General features: G+C 39.7%; 1 protein-coding gene across 1 annotated transcript; it reads right to left on the bottom strand.

The window, feature by feature from the left end:
- Positions 1-265: 265 nt before the first annotated feature.
- LOC310937726 (kinesin-1 heavy chain-like) lies at positions 266-22,278 on the bottom strand (the record flags this gene model as incomplete). The annotated part of the gene is made up of 26 exons (XM_083902058.1): positions 266-396; positions 530-602; positions 2,207-2,420; positions 2,504-2,602; positions 3,204-3,275; positions 3,917-3,977; positions 4,071-4,172; positions 4,339-4,448; positions 5,023-5,078; positions 5,757-5,874; positions 6,086-6,274; positions 7,422-7,565; positions 7,657-7,863; positions 8,192-8,260; positions 8,899-9,098; positions 10,150-10,298; positions 10,738-10,883; positions 11,266-11,370; positions 11,475-11,599; positions 15,632-15,719; positions 16,562-16,617; positions 16,702-16,750; positions 16,834-16,938; positions 17,034-17,107; positions 19,492-19,579; positions 22,150-22,278. 26 exons carry the CDS (start codon positions 22,276-22,278, stop codon positions 390-392), a joined length of 2,835 nt encoding a protein of 944 aa, XP_083758184.1. The 3' UTR covers positions 266-389.
- Between the last annotated feature and the right edge of the window lie 835 nt (positions 22,279-23,113).

A 23,113-nucleotide genomic window follows, 5' to 3' on the forward strand; every position in this document is an offset into this window, starting at 1 on the left:
CACCAAAATGTGACTTATAATACTATTACTGGTGGAAATGGTGTGTGCATAATAAGAACGATGCTTAGGCAGAACAGTGTCACTAAGAGATACTTGTTCATCTGCAGCTGTGCTAAAAAAAAACAGAATCCCAGAGAAAACAGAGAGCTCCAAACGTCACCTGACTCACTTTGTTTAGACTGCCATGTCAGCAGGAAAAGCCTTGGTAAACAATTAATTTCCGGTTTCAAGCTGTCAGGGTTCCTTACGCACTTTTAATACATGAAGATTGCGCATTATATCGCAGAACATGACAGACTGAAAATAAGTGACCCTTATAACGCCCATGCTTTCCAGCAGGAGCGTACGTTATCCGTCCAGAATGGCAGTATTCTGACTCTTCAACTTTCTCAGGAGCTGCAGGGAAAACAGAAGGAGATGTTTGTATGACGTATGCAGACAGTTAAAGACGTCGTCTGAGGAAAATGACAACTCTCATAGATCTGTGATAAGAAACAATTGATTGTGGAACATGATGTATGAGTTGAACCTGTTGAAGTTGGACCTATTGACACTGGGGATGAGTGGAGCACCCGGCAGCTGGCCTGGTCTGATGGGCTTGGCTGTGTCAGAAACAGGGGAAAGAGAAAAAGTATTCTGGTCACACAAACATGTTTTTTTGTATTAAATGTTTATTTTTTTCAGGATTATTTATGTGGGGTTTATTGATGTTCCAAATAGTACCTCTGTTATACTCAATTGACAACAGGCCCTGTCAAGCAATACTATCAGTGCTGTGTATGTAAGCTTCTGACACTTTCTATGGGCACGTCCATGTGTTTTACAGTCTTACAATGTCTCTGTCGCCTCCATCTGTCTTGACCAAAAACAAATGACTGCCTGCGTGGGAATGTTGCCAGGCAACACTGCTGTACTAACACAGAGAGAGGCATGTGAAGCTCACAGAAGTCATTTGACAATGGCTGTTTGTTTATATTTAAATGTTACAAGGTACAGTTTTAATCTCTCTTTTAGAATGTTGGCTTCATTGAAAAAAAAAAAAAATATATATATATTTTTTTTAGTTACCTTGCAATTGTTTTTCTATTTTTTGGAGTGAGCAGTGAGAAAACAATTAGCCACCATGACAACAGCTGCATAAGGGTAGACAGGGTAACAAATTGACTTAACTATAATGTTGACCGTGGAAAGTATTTTTGCAATGTTTACACTGGCTGACATCAGTCACTGTGAAAACACAAACTGCCATGTAAAGATTATACAGGTTAGAGAAATCGTGCAGAAATTGCTTCTTTCTCGGCAAGAATGTAATTAAGCACATTACACGGACCCGATGGTCCAACTGATTTCAAACTTGACAGGTGTCTTGCTACGGGCACGAGTAAGTAATGCAAAAGATATCGTTAAATATATCGGTAAAAGAAGCTCACATTGGCTTTCGCCGCTCTACTGTAGCCACTCCCCCTCTCACTCACACAGCACTGTGGGCTACCTGAGAGGGTGAGCGGGCTGCTAACTGTCACTGAACAGATTTTGCACGTGCACTGCACTAGTGTTGCAAATGATTATATTTTAAGGTGAAGACATATTGCATGGTTAGGATGAAGACAGGTTAAAGGTGCATTATGTAATACATCTAAAGGAACTGGCCATAAAATCCTCCTAATATGTCACAGAGACTCAGGAATAATGTTCATATAACAAACTGAACTCACCAACAACAACAGTTGACAGACTGCAACAACAAAAAATCTTTTTCAGACTGCAAATCATGTTTATGTTTATGTTTTGAAATCATGTTTTGGCATGTGGCGCCACCTTCTACCGTCTACCAATCATCAGTAGAGTCTCAACTGCCGAGCAACCACGGGTTGCCAGTTACGTCAGAAAAACAAAACTTTAAAGACCTCGGTATTTTGAATTTGAATGTAGTAACCGTTTTTGGCCACATTCTTATGGCACCTTTAAGATTAGGGTTAGGCCAGTAGTGGTTATGGTGGAGGTTAGAGTAAGTCTCCAGGAGATTAAAGTATGTCAGTGTAATGTCATGGAAACCAGACTGTTTGTGTACAAAAATGTAAAAACCTCTCTTTAAAGTGCTTTTTCAGGGTGAAGAACTAGTTTTAGGTTTAGGGTAAGGCATTACGTCAATGATGTGTCCTCACTATTATATAAAACCATTTTATGTGTGTGTGTGTGGACTAACCTATCAGTGCTGAGCCTCTCCTGCCCATGTTTTTGGGCTTGACAGTGTCCTTAATGCGCTCTACCTCCTGTTGGTAGCGTTTTTGCTCACGGGCTGCGTTCTCTTTGGCCTCCTTCAGAGCAGCCTCCAGGGCTTTGACCCGTTCAGCGGTGGCCCGCAGACGTTTCTCCATCTTTGGAATCTCACAGCGAAGGTCAGCGTTGTCCTGCACCAGCTTCAGAGTGAGAGGGAAGACCTCAGGATGAGCATGAAACTAATCGACTCTGTGTTTAACTCTGTGCTTGCACACATGTTCACCTGCTTGTGGACTTTAGTTAGCTGCTGGAGGTTGTTCTCCAGGAAACATATCTTCTGTTTCTGGGCAGTGGTAATCTCCAATTCTTCTGAATCTCTCTTCTGATCAAATAGAACGAAAAACTTTGTCTTTAGCATTTTTTCACTTTGTAGATCACATGGAATGAAAACGATACAAAATAAAACATAGATATTTGAATAATAAATAGGAGTTTGAATATTGCAACTGCTAATAAAGGCAGCACAGTGTCTAAAAAGAAAGTTACCAAAAAGCCCTGAACCCTATGAACCTCATTTATGTGTAAATGAGAGCGAGGCTGTAGATTTTGGATTTGAAAACACAACAAAACATTATCTGCCTTCCAGTAAAATCTGGGCGTTTGATCATCTCATCAAGCTTCAGCCCGAGGACTGGATTAATGTACCACTCCAGGGATCCAGGTCCCTAATTTACAGCAGCTACCTTTGAAAAATCAGATGGCCTACTTATTGCTGTCACTTTCTGTTGTGTTCCCTGGATTCATTAAAAATTCATAATGTGCAAATGAAATATGGGCCTAGTCTCATTCTAGGTAAAAGTTGTGACTGGAGCAAACAAAGCACATGTGATATAACAGATTAAATGTGACAGAACAAAGGCTGATGACCGCATTCATCATGTGTCATGGTAACTTCTAGACATTGAGGGCAAAGCTTTGAGGACCTTTTTGACTCTAGTAGATAAGTCGTGGACAAAAAGCCTCCTCAGGTTGTGGAGTGTCTGCAGCTCCCGAGTCTGTGTGGAAAAATAAAGCCACAATGGTGATGAATAACATTTCACTGGCAATGCTCTTATGTAGTCCACAAATAATAATAATAAAAAAGAATGAAATCATCTATAATCCTAGAGTTCCTACAGTTATTCTGTACTTTTTAATTGCACAATGAGCCGTAGTAAGTGGCTCATTGTAAGTTGGTATTAATCATCATTGGAACAGTTTTAGAACTGAGTTAGAATTAACTTCAGTTTAGGGCTGGGTTAGGCATTTAGTTCTCATTGTTAAAGTTAATGTTATGAGTAAGAAGCAATTGAAGCATTGTGTGTTTTAGTGTTGGACCCCCTCTAAGATGAGATGGTTCAACCCAAGGGACTATCCAGTAGGACATGCATTATGTATGTTATACGAATGTCCTACGCCCCTGTTTTTTTTATTTTTCCAGCTGTGACAACGTGTGATACATAGGGCACTTTACTTTTTCACCTGTCAGGGTGAACACTGTAACATTGTGCTGCTTAGTCCTGTATACTGAAATAAATATTACACATTGGAAAATGTAAATTTACTTATTCCATTTATATTCCATTAACGTACTTTCTTTCTCTTTTCGTGTGTAAATTTTCCCTTTCACTTATAAATGAAAATGCAAATAACTGACCAAAGTCTCCTCTAGTCCCTTCAGGTCCTGTCTGGCCTGCTCCTGTTTGTCCACTAACATCCTGCAGCACAGATGGTACAAGATGTTACTTCATGCAGAATATAATGAGGTAAACAAATTTTCTTTTTACATAAATTTAGTTTCGAGGTATTACGTGAGCTCCTGCAGCTGCCGGTTCTTGTCCTGGTCGGCAGCTTTGAGCTTCTCGTGCTCCACTCTCAGCCTCTCCTGCTCCAACATGATCTCCTGGTTCAGACTGCACAAAGTTACACCCTAAGTTAAATGGTTATATTGCACTTTTCTAACTCTTGATGACCACTCAAAGCTGCTTTACACTACAGTTTTGCCATTCACCCATTCACACCGACTCACTCACCCTTTCATACAGCGCAGCTATGTGTGTCTTATATGTGGTGTCTTACTCCTGCAGCTCTGTGATCACTTTCTCCTTGTTGTCGAGCTCATCTCTCAGGCTGCTGAGCTGCCGCTGATGAGTCTCTCTCTGGGACTGGATCTGCTTCTCCACAGCTTCCTGAAGAAACATTAGCACATAATTAATTACAAGTATGAGTTTGCATTTGAAAACACACTTTAACCCTAACCCTATGATCCAGCCAAATGTCTCTGCTCATCTTGGATCAGGTTATGGAGGAACTAAGCAGGGTATCCCAAGTGTTCATATCCCCCAGTCAGGGATGAGGGATCCTGAGGTTTTCCAAGGACACATGGGATTTAAAATTCCCTCAGCAGGTTCTGGTTATATCTCGTGGTCTCCCTACAGGAGGCAACTAAATCAGATTCCTGAAGCACCTTACCTGGGTCGTTTTAAAGCAAAGGGGCAGTGGCTCAACTTTGAGCTTCCTCTGAATGTCGGAGCTCTTATTCCAGTGCTGGTAATCTAGTTAAACACGTTAATTCAATAAGGCTGCAGCATTTCTGCTACTCCCAGGTGTCGGTTGCTTAGTAACAAACAGCAAGAGCCTTGGTTAAAAACACTTCAGACTTTCCCCCCACACATCTTCAACCAGTTTTACATTCTTCATGGAAAGGGGCCCTATCAACTAGATACTAACTTCCACTTCCACACCTTTTCAGCTTAGATGTACCTTGACTTCATTGGTAGACTCAACCTCATTCTCCTTCTCCATTGTGTTTACTTTCTCTGTAAGAAGACAAACACAATATCCAGTTTGAAAATTGGAACTCTAATGATGAAAAAGTTACAAAAAATACATTAACATGTCTATTAAATTTGAGCTGAGAATCTAAAATAACACCTAAAAATGTGAACGTGTCTACTTGATCTCTCTCTATCTCATCCATCTTTACTTATACTCTTTACTTGAAAAGCACATTGACGTTGACACCTTCTTTTTTTTATGATTTAAAGTCAAATGATTGTTTTTGAGCCACTGTGATACACCAGACATCTCCTCTGACAGAGTTTTTGCAGACACAAATACCACATCTGGCATCTGGCTCTTTTGCAACTGATGATAAGGAAACTCCAGGAAAAGCAATATGTATAGGACATTAAAAACATGTAAATGTTTGCACCTGTGCTTCTTGTTCCTCAGCGAACAGGGGGTTGACAGATGCACAGTTATTTTTATAAATTCCTGTAAGTTTACTTTGTGTAAAAAATCATGTGTGAAATTACTTTACCACAAGTAAAAGTGGATCATTATTAACGGCATAATATACATATTGTGCATATGCAATAAATGACAACTATTCAAGTAAAGAACAGGCAATTCATACTCAGGTTCCACAGTTATACATGTATAACTGTAGCAGATGGATATGATATGATATATAAACCACAGTGAGCTGGGCTCACCTTGGGCTTTGATCCTGACTATTTCATCACTGAGAGAGTCCACGTTTTCTTCCAGCTGTCTTTTCTTCTGCTCCACATTCAGGACACAGTCAGTCAGGGACTTGATTTTGGCTTCATGCTGGACACCAACATGTGAAAGAGAAAAGCTGTCAAAATAATCATTGAGAACACAGAACTCACGCTTCGTTTTAAACCCACAGTGAAAACTGTTGCACCTGCAGAAACCAGACAGCTTGTTAACAAGTGAATTAATACTTCAGTGAAATGCCACATTTGTCACCATGGTGACAGTATCGATGTTGGCAGAGGCAGCAGTGGGCAGCCGTTACCTGGGAGATGCGGAGTCTGCAAGCTGCCAGCTCCCTCTCTGTCTCAGTCATCTTCTGGATGCTCTCGGTCTGGGAACTCTCCAGGTGTTTGCTGCGCTTCACCATCGCCTTCACCTCAGACTTCATCTTACTGATGTAGAGCCGGGCCACAGTGAACTCTTCATCAATAAGACCACCGCTATCTTGGTGCTGAGGGGTGAGAAAAACACACTTGCTAGGCCCTAGACGCTAAACTCTTTGACCACATATAGCATTAGATAGGATAAATATCTGATACATGGCCATGCAACATGAGTTAAAACAGTCACGTTCACATGAAAGTCAGATACACTGAATAGGAATTGAATAATGAAGCTCGCTGGTAATGCGAAAGCAGTCAATATCTGAGCTCTATGCCTCCAAACGGCCACATCTGATTTCTTTTACCTCTCTCTCTCTCCCTGTGTCCTCATCTTCCAGGTTGCAGGCTCCAGATCCAGTTTCGAGGTTATTATTATTATTATTATCATACATATCATCACCATTATTATTATGCTATAATTAAAAGTCAGTATCAGTATAACCGTTATCAACAATCTCTGCTGCTGATTATATAAATGACTGTAGTTCTATAAACATGTCATGACTGACTCTAACTGTCCTGTATACATTTATAACATGAAACAATTGTATATCTGCTCCTGGTCTCTTTCTTCTGTCTCTACCTCATCTCCCTCTCTCTCCCCCTCCTCTCCTCTGTCCCCCATTTTTTCTTTCACCCCAACCGGTCGAGGCAGATGGCTGCACATCTTTGAGTCTGGTTCTGTCACAGATTTCTTCTTCTGTTAAAATTTAGTTTTTTTTTCTCCACTGATGCTTAGTGTTTGCTCATTGTGGGAATTGTTGGGTTTCTCTGCTCTGCTCTATGTACAGAGCCTTGAGATGATGTATGTTATGATTTGGCACTATATGAATTGAATTCAAATGTGTCTTGTTTTTTTATTACCGTGAACAGCACAAGTCACGTAGAATCTAATCTCTCATTTCGGATTAGAGTTATGTTGGAAAGTGGCCCGAATCAAAATTTAAAAAGTCAAGATGACGTGTTGTTCACATTGTCATTAAGAAAATAAAGAATAAAGAGACTGAGGTATAATATATATCCTCAATGTTCTAATAAAATGTTCAACAATGGGCCAGAATAAAAAACTTCAGATAACAAATAACCAGACCAAAGGATGTAAGAGTTTTGGACCATGACACAAACCACAGTGAAGTGAAAAGACATGCAGGTGTTTTAACTACTTTGGCAAAAAAGCCGGAATCATAGAGTGAAATCCATCTCAAGACCGCTAACCTTAATGTCGTTGCTTCCAACTGCGATGCCGATCTCTGCCAGGTCTTTGAGTAACGATGACATCATCTCAGTGACCCTCTTCTTCTGGTGGTTGGTCATTTCCTTCAGCTTCTGCAGTTCCGAGTCAATGGAGGCCAAGGAGCTCTGTTGTTGGGGGGTAACAGAAACTTTACAGAGTGACTATGTGTGTTAAGTGTAATCACTTTCACTGTGTTCAGATGACTTCAATGGTTACCGATTTCTGGTTCAGCTCTTCACTGAGGGCTTCAAACTCTTTGGTTTTGTCCTCTACTTCTTGACTTTTCTGATCGTAGTTGACGGCCAGCTCCTCCAGGGCCTGCAGCACCATCTTCACCTCCTCCTTGGAAGCTTCATTCTCTGCTAGAAGCCTGTTTAGCTCTGTCTGAAGGGTGCCATGGTCACGCTGGGAGGAATTTAAGAGCTGTGGGTCAGAACCAAGATAAGTCATGTTCAGTTTAGTTTATTAAATAAAAGGCCGATGCTGAAATTTGTGATAAGAGCATCATACAAATCCTTTCCCCCTTTTTTAAATATCCAAACGTTTTTTCTAAATGTATTAAATGTTATGGTTCCTGTGCTTGCTGTGGGTGAGTTATAGTCTGACCTCTCCTGTAGGGCTACTAACGGTCCATTTTCAGCAGTTAGCCTGGGATCTATGGTAGCATGGATGGATTCAGAGCTGAGCCACATAGGGAGAGTTGGCAGGGGAGGGAAGGGAAGAGGAAAGTAGAGAGGAAGTGCAGTGTCACCTCCTCCTGGTCCAACATCTGCTGCTTCAGCTCCTCCAGCAACTGAGACTGCTGGTTGATCTCATCATCCTGGAGGGGGGGAGGAGAGAGGGAAAGACAAATACTGTTACTGCAACCAACGCGCACTGATGCCATCTGCTGGCTGAAAGAAAAACAGCAGGAAGAGCCACACACCTTTTTGATATATTATACACTATAGTATACTAAATTGTTATAAGTGTGTTATGTTATATTGTCAGATACAGTGCCACAACTTCAGTTATTCAGTATATATTGTACTGTATATATACAGGATGATGGAGTGGGCAAATAATACTTGTTTTTTTCATCATCATCATCACCATCATCATCATCATCAATATTATTATTATTAGTATGTCTATTCAATTTATTCAAATGTACTGCTATGTTCACGCATAAGAGAAAGAAGTGGATCAATGTATTTCATGTGCAATATTCTCACACCGTTGCCCTGAATTGTAAATGTGAAACATATTATTTAATATTGTATTATATTTACGATACATACTGTAATATGTAGTAATGTATCGTCAACTAAACCGACTTTCATTTTCCTTTTTAATTATTTCCTGTCACCTGAGATCACCGACACTATCTGAGCAACTAAACGACACAGCGAACATCAACGTGTCTGTACACGGCCACAGGCAAACATGACGTGCATTTACCAACATGCACTTCCTCACCTTGTCATCCATTTCTTTGTACAGTTTGGCCATTTCTCCTGCACACTTCCCTTTCTCAGCATCTGTGAGTTTGACCCCGGGCAGACTGCTGGGGGCTGCTGTAGCTGCTGTCTTGTCATTGTTGAGTACACTCTCCAAAGCCTGCACCTCTGCTTTGGCCTTCTCCTTATCAAACTGCTCCTCTGCTGGCACACTGTCTCCTGTGAGGGGTGGCACGAAAAAAGAGAAGATAACCCCTCCTTCTCTGCCCGTTCTTAAGTGTCTGATGATTGTGTGAACTGTTGAGTTTGAGTGTTATCAGGCTTACCATGTAAAGAACCTTGAGATAATGTATGTGGTGACTTGGAGCAATACAAATAAAGGTGATTTGATTAATGTCTGTAGGCCAACTCTTTATATAATCCCCATAAAAAATAACCATGTTAATGAATATGTCTAATGCAGGCATGATCATGTGCTCAATTTAATATAATCGAATCTATTCATACCCTCTTAACCCTTTAAGACCTAAGCTTCAAAATGTTTTTTGCTTGTTTTAACCATAAAATTGCTGGAACATGTCCTTTGAGTAAGTGCTTTTGCCCATTTTTTTCAGAATAACTTTCAATATCTGGCAGTTATTGTCAATTTACTTTATGCTAAAAAAGTGTATTAACAATTTAAAATGAAAATAAAAAAAACAAACAAAAACCAGTGTAGTTGTGCACGAACATTGCATGTTAAATTTGAAATTTTAACAATATAAAACATGTTTTGTGTCTGTTTAAAAACTGGCCAAAAAATGGTAACTATGTGCAGTTGTTTTTTTTCCCACCTTTTCCCTCTCTGGCGACAAAGACGCTGAATCGCTGGCTTCCTGAGTGAAATTACCGTAATAACCACATGATGGCTTTGCTGTGCAACTGCTCAGCCTTCAGAAACTGCTGGAATATTTCCGATAGCTCAAACCATTGCGTAATTGCGTTTAATGCAAAGTGCTTTTGAATGTTTTGTATGTGATACGCTCTGTGTTAAAGGTTATTAATATACATTAACATATTGGAGGTCCCTACATTATTTTCAATAAAAAAATCTGAATTTCAGGACATTTTTCTGCCCTGTTTGGAGGAAACTGGGGCAGAAAAAAAGCTATATATTAATAGGTCATATTATCTCCAGTTATGCTAATTATACACACAGTCTCAGTAAGCATCTATCAGGTTGTAGACATTATGTGCTGCAGCTAAACTGCGGTGAGTGCCTCGTCATCACCGTTCCTCCAGCGGTTGAGCTCATTTTCCAGCAAGGTGACGGTGCATCTCAGCGTCTTGTTCTTCTCCTTCTCTCTCGACCACTTGTTCTTCCACTGCTCTGCAGTCAGCTCCACGTTCAGAGTCACTGTGTTCTTTATGGTCTTTGCCCTGATGACACAGATAAGTGAGGAAAATGCACCAATCAGATTTTTGTCCCCAAACCCCAGCCAATGTGTGTGTGTGTGTGTGTGTTTGTACTTGCACCATACTGAGGACCAGTGAAGGTTTTTAACCAACAAAGTGAGGCCGTTTTTACGAAGTGAGGACATTTTGGCCGGTCTTCACTTTCTTTTCATTGAAATCACTTCCTTAGATTGTAAATGCTATACTTTTTTTTCCTCAATTTGGTACAAAAACCTGGCTCCACCTGCAGACATTTTTATGGTACTGCACCCAGTAATTCTTTATCGATGTCATTCATGAAGTAGATATTTGTAATTGTGTTGATTTATAAAGTGGAAATGCTGGTCCTCAGTATGTGGCAAGTACAAGAATGTGTGTGTGTGTGTGTGTGTGTGTGTGTGTGTGTGTGTGTGTGTGTGTGAACCTTTGTCCAAACTGAAGCGTAGACTTGGTCTCTGCATCGTTGAAGGAGGAAGGTGAGCAGCAGATGACCATGGTGGTCCGACAGTTCCCTCCTAACGAGTCCTGCAGGATCCTGGTCATTTTACTGTCTCTGTACGGTATATGAGACTGACAGAGAAAACAAAGGAACCACATTGTGTTTACAGCCTTGAATATATATTCATTTTTGTCCTTTTTCTTATTGCACACGCATAATACGCAAGCAGTGCAGGGCAGGGGCGGGTGGGGCAAAAAGCATGTATCATGTCAAACAACTGAACCTCCAAGTGTTTTGAGCAGTTTAATTTACGTTTTGTGGGCACTTCTTTGTGTTTTCGAACATACTACAACCTGTTTGCAGCTATCTTGCTTGATGATTAATCATTTCCTATGTGTAGTCTTTTCTGGTTTAAGAAATTAAAACTATTTTTTAGTTTGTTTTCATGATCCATGATCCATTAAACATTGGAAAATACAGATAACATTGCCCAGGAGGTGATGACTGTCTCACCAAACCCTCTGCCAGAGCTGAGATGACGATTCCCAGTGAGGACAGAGACTTGTTTATCATCTTCGCTTCCTCCAGCACTGAGCCTTCTGCTCCGGTTTTACCCACCTTTGAAAACACAAACACAAGGTAAGGGGCCCAGATTTCATAATAATTGCTGGAACCAGACAATCACAGGATTATTGTACAACTAATACAACTGAGAGACATACTTTTTCACTGCCAGCCAGATCGACCAGGTAGAGTTTTCCAGTCATTTTCTGCTCAGTTTGAGTGTTTTCCTGCTTGATGTTGATGAGGAAGATGCTGTGACTCCTGGAACTGTGCTCATTCATGTCTGCGATACACAAATGGACACACAAAACACACACACATTTTACTTGTGCATTAATAATTGTGTTTTAATAACCGAGTATTATGACACTATTGTGTGATGTGAATATAGGATGTAGGATATGCCTCTTTGAGTATGTATAATATATTACATATGTTACAAATTCCAGATGGCTTTTAGGTATAAGATCAATTAATTAATATGCAAACTCTTTTGATCTAACTGCTGAACAAATGAAAATCATTCTTAATTCTCAAATCTATTTTAGCTCCATGATGACAACTAAATTTGTCCACTATGCTGTTAAATGGTGTGGGGAAAAAATTTGGGTAACGCTTTCTTTTACAGTCCCCTAATTACCTGGTATTTAGCTGGTAAATTCATGGTAACACTAAAGTGTTGCTAGGTAATTACCAAGGGTAATAAGATAAGTAAATACAGTGAAACCGTTGCCAAAATACTAGGTAATGCACGGTAATGTACTCGGTAAGTAAAGTAAAACTGTACTGTAAAAGAAAGCCAAGCTTGTTTCCATGTAATTACACACATTTTTAGGGTTAGGTTTGTTAGATTACCCCTTGGGTAAATAGCTAGTAATTAGGTACCTGCTTATTACCAGTTTATAACCCAATAATACACTTACATTTACCATAGTTTTGCCATAGTTTAGCTGTACATACCTTCTTATTAACAGCAGTAATAACACGCTATAATTAACTATATAGTTACCAGGTAAATGCCCAGTATTTTGGCAACAGTTTCACTGTATTTACTTTCTTATTACCATTGGTAATTACCTAGTAACACTTTGGTGTTACCATGAATTTACCAGGTAAATACCTGGTAATTAGGGGACTGTAAAAGAAAGCGTTACCAAAATTTGTTTTAAATTCATCTTTTTTTCTGTAAATTGTGCAGTGTGACACATCTAAGATGACGTGAGCTTCTAAACTAAAACTAAAGAAGTATTTTGTCTAGATGATGCAGAAGGACAGGGTTGGCTGTTCACATATGAAACATAAAGGAGCCAGTTATTTACAGCAGTGTTTTTCAACCTTTTTTGAGCCAAGGTACATTTTTTTCATTGAAAAAATCACAAGGCAACCACCACCAAAACAAAAATGTTTCAAAAATGATACCCTGTAGCCTATATTAACAATTTAGTCATTCTTATCGAAGTGTCTTGAATATGAATCAAATAAATAGAAAGAAAAAAATAATTAATCATCTTTTATATATCTTCTTTCAAACAAAAAGTGCACTTAACATGTCCACTTAAAAATACAGCTTGAACATGTGGTGTTAAAGGTAGTAGAAAACTTCAATAGTATAACATGATAACGCTGCCAGTCACTACTACAGCGCAGACACTCAACAATGGCATATTATTTGCAGATAATTAATTATTTGTTTTCAAAAAATTTTTTTAGACCAATTAGGTGAAATTGAATGATTTCCAACAGCACACCTGACGATCTCTCACGGCACACTGGTTGAAAAACACTGATTTAGAGAACGGCTGGGAGATGAGAAGTTTGATGAGAAGTCAGTTTGTTGATATTTTACGTTTCATGTTTATTTGGGGTTTTTATTTTATGTTTTAGCTTTGTCATCACTTTTTCTAAATGCTTTGTAGAGGAAGGTGATATATACAGTATGTATAAACGTATATGTATATAAAGTATATGCAACTCCCTCCTCTTTGGTCTCCCACACAAATCCCTCCGAAAGCTCCAACCGGCCCAAAACGCAGCAGCCCGCATCATCAGTAGAACCTGCTCCATAGAACACATCACTCCTGTCCTTTGTGACCTCCTTCATCCCCACACTCCCTCTCTTTCCCTCAGATTATCAGCTGCCCTCCCATTCACCATTGGGTCCAGGGCTTTCAGCCACTCTGCCCCCGCCTCTGGAACTCTCTCCCACATGACATCGCCAATATTGACTCTCTCCACACCATCAAATCCAGACTTAAGTCACACCCTTTTAGAACTTCCTTCTCCCATGACCCCCCACCCTTTCTATGTTGCCTTTCTTATTGTTTCAAGTTCTCAACGTTTTTGCTTTGATATCTGTATTTTTATCACCTGTATTTAATTTTTTTATTGTGTCTTTCTGTTTTTTAATCACATACTTATTATTATTATTATTATACAGTATGTATATGTGTATATGTATATTTAATATATACACATATACATACAGTATATATTAGGGCTGTCAATAGATTTAAAAAGTTTGCTTTTCTTCTAATGACTAAATTAATGAGTATTCAGATTAATGAGTGCATTTCAGACACCATTGTTTCGTTCACAGAACTACATATAGAACTATAGCCTACATGGTCCAAGCTCCCAGACTTGGCTCGCCTCTACACGGCAGTTTGGCTGTGTTTCCATTACAATGTAGTAATGGAATACTCTGGTGACTAGTGACTTGTAAAGCAGTTGTTTTCAGTGTAACTGAATCATTGGAATCAGTTAATTAAAAAGATTAGTTCAGTACTTCCTGCATGACCGGAGCACAGACTCAGTCTGTGTGACAGAGTCTTGTCTCAGATACCGTCACGGTCACTGGACTGAAATACAGCAGCAGAGTCGAGAAATTCCTCTGCTCAGGTCTCAGCAACTAGTCGCGCATCTGGTTTTTTTTGACAGTCAACGCAAAGGGTCGCAACTTCCAGTCATTCTCGATAAATTGTGCCTTGATACCCAGGTAGTTGTTAGTGGTATGCAAAAGTTTGGGCATCCCTGTAAATGTTCATGATTTTCCTTTATAAATCATTTATTGTTTGCATAAGATATTTCAGTTAAAAATTATTAGTATTATTAGTATAATATTATAATTAGAGTCTGGATTCTGGCTGAAGGTATTTGGACCATTTTTCTTTACAAAACATCTCCAGTTCAGTCAGGTTTGATGGTTTCCGAGCATGGACAGTCCACTTTAAATCACGCCACAAATTTTCAATAATATTCAGGTCTGGGGACTGAGATGGCCATTCAAGAACATTGTATTTGTTCCTCTGCATGAATGCCGTAATAGATTTTGAGCACTGTTTAGGGTCGTTGTCTTGTTGAAAGATCTTTGTCACTGATTCCTGGACATTGTTCTCAAAAATCTGCTGATATTGAGTGGAATCCATGCGACCCTCAACTTTAACAAGATTTCCAGTCCCTGCACTGGCCACACAGCCCCACAGCATGATGGATCCTCCACCAAATTTTACTGTAGGTAGCAAGTGTTTTTCTTGGATGCTGTGTTCTTTTTCCACCATGCATAACGCCCCTTATTTTGCCCAAATAACTCTATTTTACTTTCACCAGTCCACAGCACCTTATTCCAAAATGAAGCTGGCTTGTCCAAATGCGCTTTAGCATACCTCAAGTGACTCTGTTTGTGGCAGGTGCAGAGAAAAGGCTTTTTCTGCATTACTCTTCCATACAGCATCTCGTTGTGTAAAGTGCACTGAATAGTTGAACGATGCACAGTGACACCATCTGCAGCAAGATGATGTTGTAGGTCTTTGGAGCTGGTCTGTCGGTTGACTGTGACTGTTCTCACCATCCTTACCCTCTGCTTATTTGAGATTTGTCTTGGTCTGCCACTTAACTAGAACTGTGCCTGTGGTCTTCACATTCCTCACATTGTTCCTCACAGTTAAAACTGAGAGCTTAAATCTCTGAGATAGCTTTCTGTATTCTTCCCCTAAACCATGATGTTGAACAATTATTGTTTCCAGGTCATTTGAGAGTTGTTTTGAGGCTCCCATGTTGCCACTCTTAAGAGAAGATGCAAAGAGGAGAAACACTTACAATTGGCGGTTACCAAACCAATTTTGAGTCCAATAATTAGTGCTAAAGGTATTGAAATCAATAAAATGAAAATGTATATACTGTGCCTGATTTCACTTGCATTTAATCTCATATCTGGTTATGTGTTGAGCACAGTTATCTCTGGTTGCAGTCAGGAGACACAGCGGGACTGAACCCATGAGGGGCGGCGGCACTGAAGGCACTCAGTGTGTGAACTCACTTGTGACAGCCACGTGTCTGTTGTTTTTGCCTTCATCTATGGCATCCATGACCTCCTCAGGACTGCACACAAAGCGCTCAGTACACCCCTGAGGACACATCACAAGGAAACGTTGTGTTAAACGGGGGCCGGCGGGCGGATGGCTTCACAGAGGAGTTATTAAAAGAGGAGACTTGACATACTTTATCAGAGGAAAAGTGGGATGCTCTCATTATTGTTTATTTTATTTTATTATACAGTTTGGACTGAGGGGGCTGTAACACAGAGACAGATAAGGACTGTGCACTTTCATCTCATCCCACAGATCACAGATGTGTCCTCCCTGATGTCATCCATAGCTAACGCATAACACGCAGCAGGGACTAGCCTGTGACCGTGGTACCATGGAACCAAAACAATGTTGCACCTACACTACCATTCACAAGTTTGGGGTAACTTAGAAATGTCCTTATTTTCGAAGGAAAAACACTTTTTTTCAATGAATATAACAGAAATACACTCTTAACATTGTTAATGTGGTAAACGACTATTCTACCTGCAAATGTCTGGTTTTTAATGGAATATGTACATAGGTGTATAGAGGCCCATTTCCGGTGTTCTAATACATGTAATAACAATAATAGTACATTGTGTTTGCTAATCACGTTAGAAGGCTATTGGATGATTAGAAAACCCTTGAAAACCCTTGTGCAATGATGTTAGCACAGCTGAAAACAGTTGTGCTGGTTCTTTGACGAAAGCAAAGTTTGAAGGGCAAAATGATTATTTGGAATAAAAATCATTATTTCTAATCTCGTCAATGTCTTGACTATATTTTCTATTTATTTTGCAACTCTTTTGATGGATAAAAGTGTGACTTTTAATGGAAAACACCAAAAAAATGTATAGGTGACCCCAAACTTTTGAACAGTAGATCTCCACATGCCTGACCTTGACAAACGGCACTCGGTTTTTATCCTCATGTACAGAGAGGTTGGTCTTTTTTACTGTGGGCAAAAAGAAAAGCATAATTACTGCAATCAATCACGCTCGTATTGGGGATCTGAATAATAAAATAAATGTTTACATACCATCCAATAGGTCCCGTATTTTGTCGAGATAAATTTCAAAATATGAAACCTGTAAAGCAAAAGCCCCTAATGAGACTTAACCAACATTTGTTGTCTCACCAAAGCATCTGAGTGCCAGAAAGAAAAACATACCTTGATATGAAACTCCAGGTTCTCATCCATGGAATAAATGTGGTTGAAAATGTCTTCAACAATTCTGGGAATGATTCCCATCATGTCTGGGTCATGGAGTTTGCCCTGTAGGAGGCAATTTCGAGAAAAAACTTACAGATAGAACGACAACGAATCTGAAGTACTGGGTATTTTAATAGTGGTAAACACGTCTATGTTACCTCCATTGTGTGTGTTTTTCCTGAAGATGTCTGCCCATAGGCAAATATTGTCCCATTGTATCCTTCCAGAACATCTGTAGAGATCAAGACAAATCCAGTATTTGCAGTAGCTGCAGGGTTTTAGAGTGTTAGCAGAAGAGACTACAGGCTCTACCCACTTCTGACAGGTTCTGTATGCTCTAAAGCACGGTAAAGCATGGTCCTATGCATTAAGAGCATATCCAAACCTATTTTGTCAGTTAAAGGACTCATATCATATCCTATTTCTCCAAGTTAATCTAGTTCCCTGGTGTCCTAATGAACATGTCTGTGGCAAACTGCCCTGTTCAGAACGCTCACTTTTGAGTGCCTGTCTCTTTAAATGCAAATGAGACACAGGAAACTACGTCAGCGTCACTGGAGCTCCGGCAGCTAACAGCAGTTAGCATTTGGAAAAGTCATCATTTGCAGACTCTAGCTGACACATTGCTGTCATATATAAAAGGTTTCCACTGGACAAGTAAATCCTCTGAAGCTGGAAGTTTGTGTAGAACTCTGTGCTGCACTGTGCAGCCAAGAATAGAACCACTCTTCTGGATACTATTGCCCTCGCCTGCACTCTCACGTTTTTTTAGGGACAAAGGTTAGGGTCCGCACAAAAATTCCAGGATCACTTATGAGTGCAGAGGTCAACATCGTGTGTTTTATCTCCTGTACTTAGACAAAAACATGAGTGAGTCAACTTTTTCACACTTTGCCTACTCATAGGACCTCCAGAGTTCCAAATATAAGGATTCAAATTATTAAATATTAAAAAGTTGATTTAGCATAATATGTCGCCTTTAAGTGGGAAAAACCTTACAGCAGCAGCTACTGTACATGGCTCAAGGGGTTGTACTATCTTAGCTAATCTGGGTGTCGTCTAAAGCCAGGTGTTCAACAGCTAAGTGGATTGAGAATTATGTTTGAAAGCTTCACTGTGAAAGTGTAAGCAATCCTCCTCACATACAAAGCACTTAATGATCAGGCTCCATCATACCTTAAAGAATATGTTTTACCTTTTACCGATTGCTTTGGTCCCAAAATTCAGGTTTACTTGTGGTTCACAGAATGGGATGCAGAACCTTCAGTTACCAGGCTCCTCCTCTCCTGCAGAACCAGCTCCCAGTGGTTCTGCAGTCAATGCTAATATAAATGACATTGTGATACTAATACTGACACCTGAACTGTTGGGTTCAAATGTTTGCCCTTTCACTCACACATTACTAAAGTGCTACTATGTGCAGTGCTTTTCTTCTATCACACCTTTTAGCATGGAGATGTGCACCCATGAGCTGTTAAAGTAAATGAACCACTGACTTCAAAGTATTTACATTTTTTTGGTGGGGCAAACGGAGTATTGGGGCCACATCACAGACTTCGAGAATAAAGTTGTACGGTTACGTAATATTCTAACCTGTTGTTTTTGAAGAGGAGAGTTGTTCAAATGAGGGCTGTGGGAGATTTTCGTGGAATTGTACAAACAAGGAGATACTGAATCTTTTGGCACATCAGCATCACATTGTCATAAGTATCAGGACTTTAAAAAGAATATGCAAGAAAATGCAGCTTTTCCCCAGAAAGTACTAGGCAAACTTGGAGGAAATTGCTGCTTTTGTGGAGGGGCAAATAGCTGGAACTGGTAGACTGCAGGGTTATCAGTGGATGCATCAGTGAGCCATTCAGAGGGCTTTTGTGGTTTCTCAAGAAACAATCCGACTGATAATTAAGATTTTTGATCCAGAAGGAGTAGAGGTCAGGCAAGCAAGTACAGTGCAACTTTATTCTCATAAATTAAGACTTTATTGTTGAAGTATGTGAAGTAATTTTTTTCCTCAATGTGGCCCTAATACTCCACTTGACATTGTGTTATTTAATGATTTTAGCATAAGTTTCATTTGATCAGCTCCAGTTTAAATATGATCTTCTGAGCATTTTACCTTCGATGTATGCAGGTAAATGATTGGGTCCATAATCTTACGGTTTCTTTTTCTGCTATCCCTAAAGACAGCCTATAGATACTTAAGTTCCAGTAAACCCATCTCTTAAAGGCACTACATCCGTGATACACTGCATATGAGACAGTTATCATTGCATACAAGCCTCTAACGAAGTGTAGAGGTGTCAAAGATGTTAAAAAATATATATATCTTTCAGTCAAATCCCTCTTTTTGGTATGTAACGTGCAATATTTGCTGCTTTTTTAAAGAGTTTGTTTTACTGAAAAATTAAAAGTGACACATGTTCCTCTGCAAAATGGAAGAGAGAAAGGTGCCTTTGACTCGAAATGTGAAACCTGCCAGAAAAACACACTCAGATGAGAGCAAGTGCAATTTAAACAACATTTGTGTGGCTGGCTGGTAAAATGACAGCTGAGTAATAGTTGGTGCCTGCTCTAAAATAGGCCCTTAAGCCATATATTCCATTCTAAAAAACTTACCTCTGACAATTTTCTGAGCCACAGCTTCATAGAATTCAACCTGAGTCGTGTTGGACTGGAACACGTGATCAAAGTAGTAAGGTTTACCCTGTGGACATAGATGAAGCAAAAATAAGAATTTCTATCCTGCAACAAACAAAACTCCACTTGGTGTTCTCATTTCGGCATGGCAACATGACAGGTTAATGAGAACAAAAGGTTAATCATACGCAAGATTTACATGCACAGTACACTGAAGTACTCTCTGACATCTGGCTTCTACTGCGATACATGTGGAACCACACATGAGAGTTGTCAGCTGTGTGATCATCATTATTACCTTTTATATACTTTTTAGAATGAACAGTTGCCCCCCTTAATTACTGTATATCTATTGACTTTTTTATTAGGCTACTTAATACCAAATGTTTCTCCAACTCCTGCTGTCAGCCATAGCGGTCAGTGGTCTGTAGATCACTCTCTTTATATATAAATATATTCTGAGCTCTCTTTCCCTACATCTGAATCACATGGTGTCTGTATGACAACGGAGCAAAGCACAAACATTTCATCAACTAACTAATGAACAACTCAAGTTTTAACTACCAAAATACATATGATGTTCATTGACTTACATTATTGCGTGATCTCAATCTAGTGCTGTATTAGATCTGATTTGCACTGGCACAGCAGAGATCAGGTCACATTAATACATGTGAAGCAACTGAACATCATGATTTGGACTCAGTGGCTTTAACAACGCAGCCTTTCATCCTCCTCATTTTCAATGGTCACAAACATCAGAGGTTTTAGTTTCCCAAGACTTAGATGTCTCCACTTATCTTCAGCTGTATCCATAATCCTATTATCACCAAGGAAATGCATATCATAATGTCCCTTATGTCCTATAAGAAGGCCTGAGTGACCTCATTCATATACAATTTTCTGGGAAAGACTGGTGATTTAGAATTTTCTTTAAAGATAAATACTGAAGTGATAAGCTCTCCTGTATTTCTTTCTCTCTTGATTAGCACTTCTTCCACAAGCTTCTCAGTCATTATTTTAGTAAGCAGAGCCAGTCCCATCAGACCCTTCTATACAAAATGTTCCTCAAGAGTTTATAGGTCAGGAGCATCCTCCTTTTTATTTTAGTCCACGGGGCTGTTCTCAGTCGTGCAGCTCTCTAGCTGGAGTGTCCCTGGTGAAACAGTGGGCCTATCACCACCAAAAGCATAGTCGATCACATCTCCTTTTTAAAGAAATAAAAATAAATAAAATATTTGAAGCTGTTTGTGCATTTTGATGGATTTTGCAACATGAAAACAGATCGTTATGCAACATGTAAAATGAGACCCTTACTGTCTTATAGAACATGGCCTAATTTATCCTGAGAAATCTGAAAAAAAAATCACTTATTATTATGCTCACTAATTTATTATTATATATTATATATATATATACACACACATATATATATTATATCTCGATGATATTTCTGTCTAGTTCAACATCAGTGTGATCAGCTGGTGTTGGACCGTCTTGGTGAAAACAAAACAATGATTGAATGTGTCTTGCTTTCCAGGGCCACATCATACAGGTAAGAGTCAAACTATGATGCAATAAGAACAGAATACAATGTGACATATTGCCTATTGTCTCTTTTGGGGTCACCGCATATTTGATTTGACAAAGAGTTTGACCCAAACCTCACATTCATCTAGGCTTGGGACTGGCACTATCGGATTGGGCACCTTATGATTCAAACCAGCAACCAGCCATGTTCCCTTTCGACTAGGCCATGAGAAGCCCAGTCTACACCCTGAAACTAAGGACGCAGCCATCATCCATTTTATTATTAATATCTGCCATTGCCATCTTTGACATGTCAAAATATCTGCTGTGCCATTTTAATCTGCCTTCATTGGATTACGCATGGAACAGATGTAACAAACCAACGCCGTTATTGTCTAAGCTCATACTTGCTTGTGCTTTAATGGACACCAAGATGCTGCTAACATTCCAGAGCACAAAAATGTTTTTGAAATACTCATTGTCTCTATTGTCTGCTGTTTCCTCATTTGTTTGTAATCTGCTGAACTTGTTTCTGTGCACGTGACACCTACTGTAAGGAGCATTTCGTTTTTGGAGTCTAAGGACAGATGGTGTCACGTGCTGTGCAGTCTGTAAAGCCCTAAGAGGCAAATCGTGTTTGTGATGTTGGGCTATATTAATACAATTTATTTGACTTGACAAAAGAAATCGGTGCGTAAAATTGACAAGCTTCATTACGCACGGTTTTACCAACCCCCAAAAGACATCAGTATCATGAGCTACAGCTCAATGAAGATTTACCAGTACAGAATAATACACAGGAGAGGGAGAGGAGAAGGAGTGCGCCTCTTCACCACTTTTGCGCACAATTTTACATTTTTAACGCAACCTTATTTTGAAAAAAAAAAAAAAAGTTGATGAGAAACCGCCAACAAAACTCTGCATGAAGTCTGACAGTGGCTTTTCTGCATACAACAGTATTTAAATCCACAAATATCCATAATAATTCAGAAAGAAAAGTACACATACGCGTTGTAGCATTCACCAAATAACAAGTGCTGTGAGTGGGCCGCTACGCATACCCCTGTCCTCTAATAGGCTACCTGTTGGCAGGCGCCACACACTCACCGCGATGTGAACACAGTCATGCCCATTAAACTTCGGGATGTACTTGTCTCCTCGGGTCACCTCCGAGCTGTTAAGCGGCCTGAAACGACACACCACCTTGATGCTACACTCCGACGCCGGGTCCGCCATCTCCGCAGCCGCGTAATGGATGGAGCACTGCAGTCACACAGAGTGGAACAGGCAGCAGCCACAGGCAGGACGCGCCCCTCACTCACTCACTCACACTGATGCTGCTGCTCTTTACAGTTAAGTTCTCAAAAGGAACTCACACCGATACATATCTATAACAGTGTTCGATCATTTACTTACACTGTGTAATAGACAGCGGAACAGTCACGTTTACAGGCTACAATAATATACTGGTGAATTATAGCGAGGAATGACTTGGCCCAGAGAGAAACACTGGTTTTAGTGTCTGTAAAAGGAAAGGACATGCAGCACATGATTCCTTTGTCTGATCACACTGATAGAATCTGCTGAAGAAATCGGGACTATTTATACTGTAGTCAGGTTGTAATCTTATGATCGTTTAGTTAATGATCAGCTGTAACTTTGAAACCAGTCACTGATTTCATGTTGTCACAGAGACTCAGGAATAATGTTCATATAACAAACTGAACTCACCAACAACAACAACAGTACAGACAAAATATTTGCATTAAAAAAAATATTTTGCAAAATATATTTATGATCTACCAATCATTGCAGTCAGTAGAGTCTCAGCTGCCGAGCAACCACGGGTTGCCAGTTATGTCAGAAAACGAAAACCTCAAAGACGTCGGTATTTTGAATTTGAATGTAGTAACCGTTTTTGGCCACATTCTTACATATGGCACCTTTAATGCCTGAATGTGTTGTAGGTTCCGTTATTCTCCATATCTATTTGGCTTTAATGACTGAAAAATAAATGGTGCATCACTATTCATGTTTATGTTTGTGCTTATCATAGGCTGAACATTAGGGC

This window comes from Microchirus variegatus, assembly GCF_963457635.1.
Source record: "Microchirus variegatus genome assembly, chromosome: 15".
NCBI classification, from domain to species: domain Eukaryota; kingdom Metazoa; phylum Chordata; class Actinopteri; order Pleuronectiformes; family Soleidae; genus Microchirus; species Microchirus variegatus.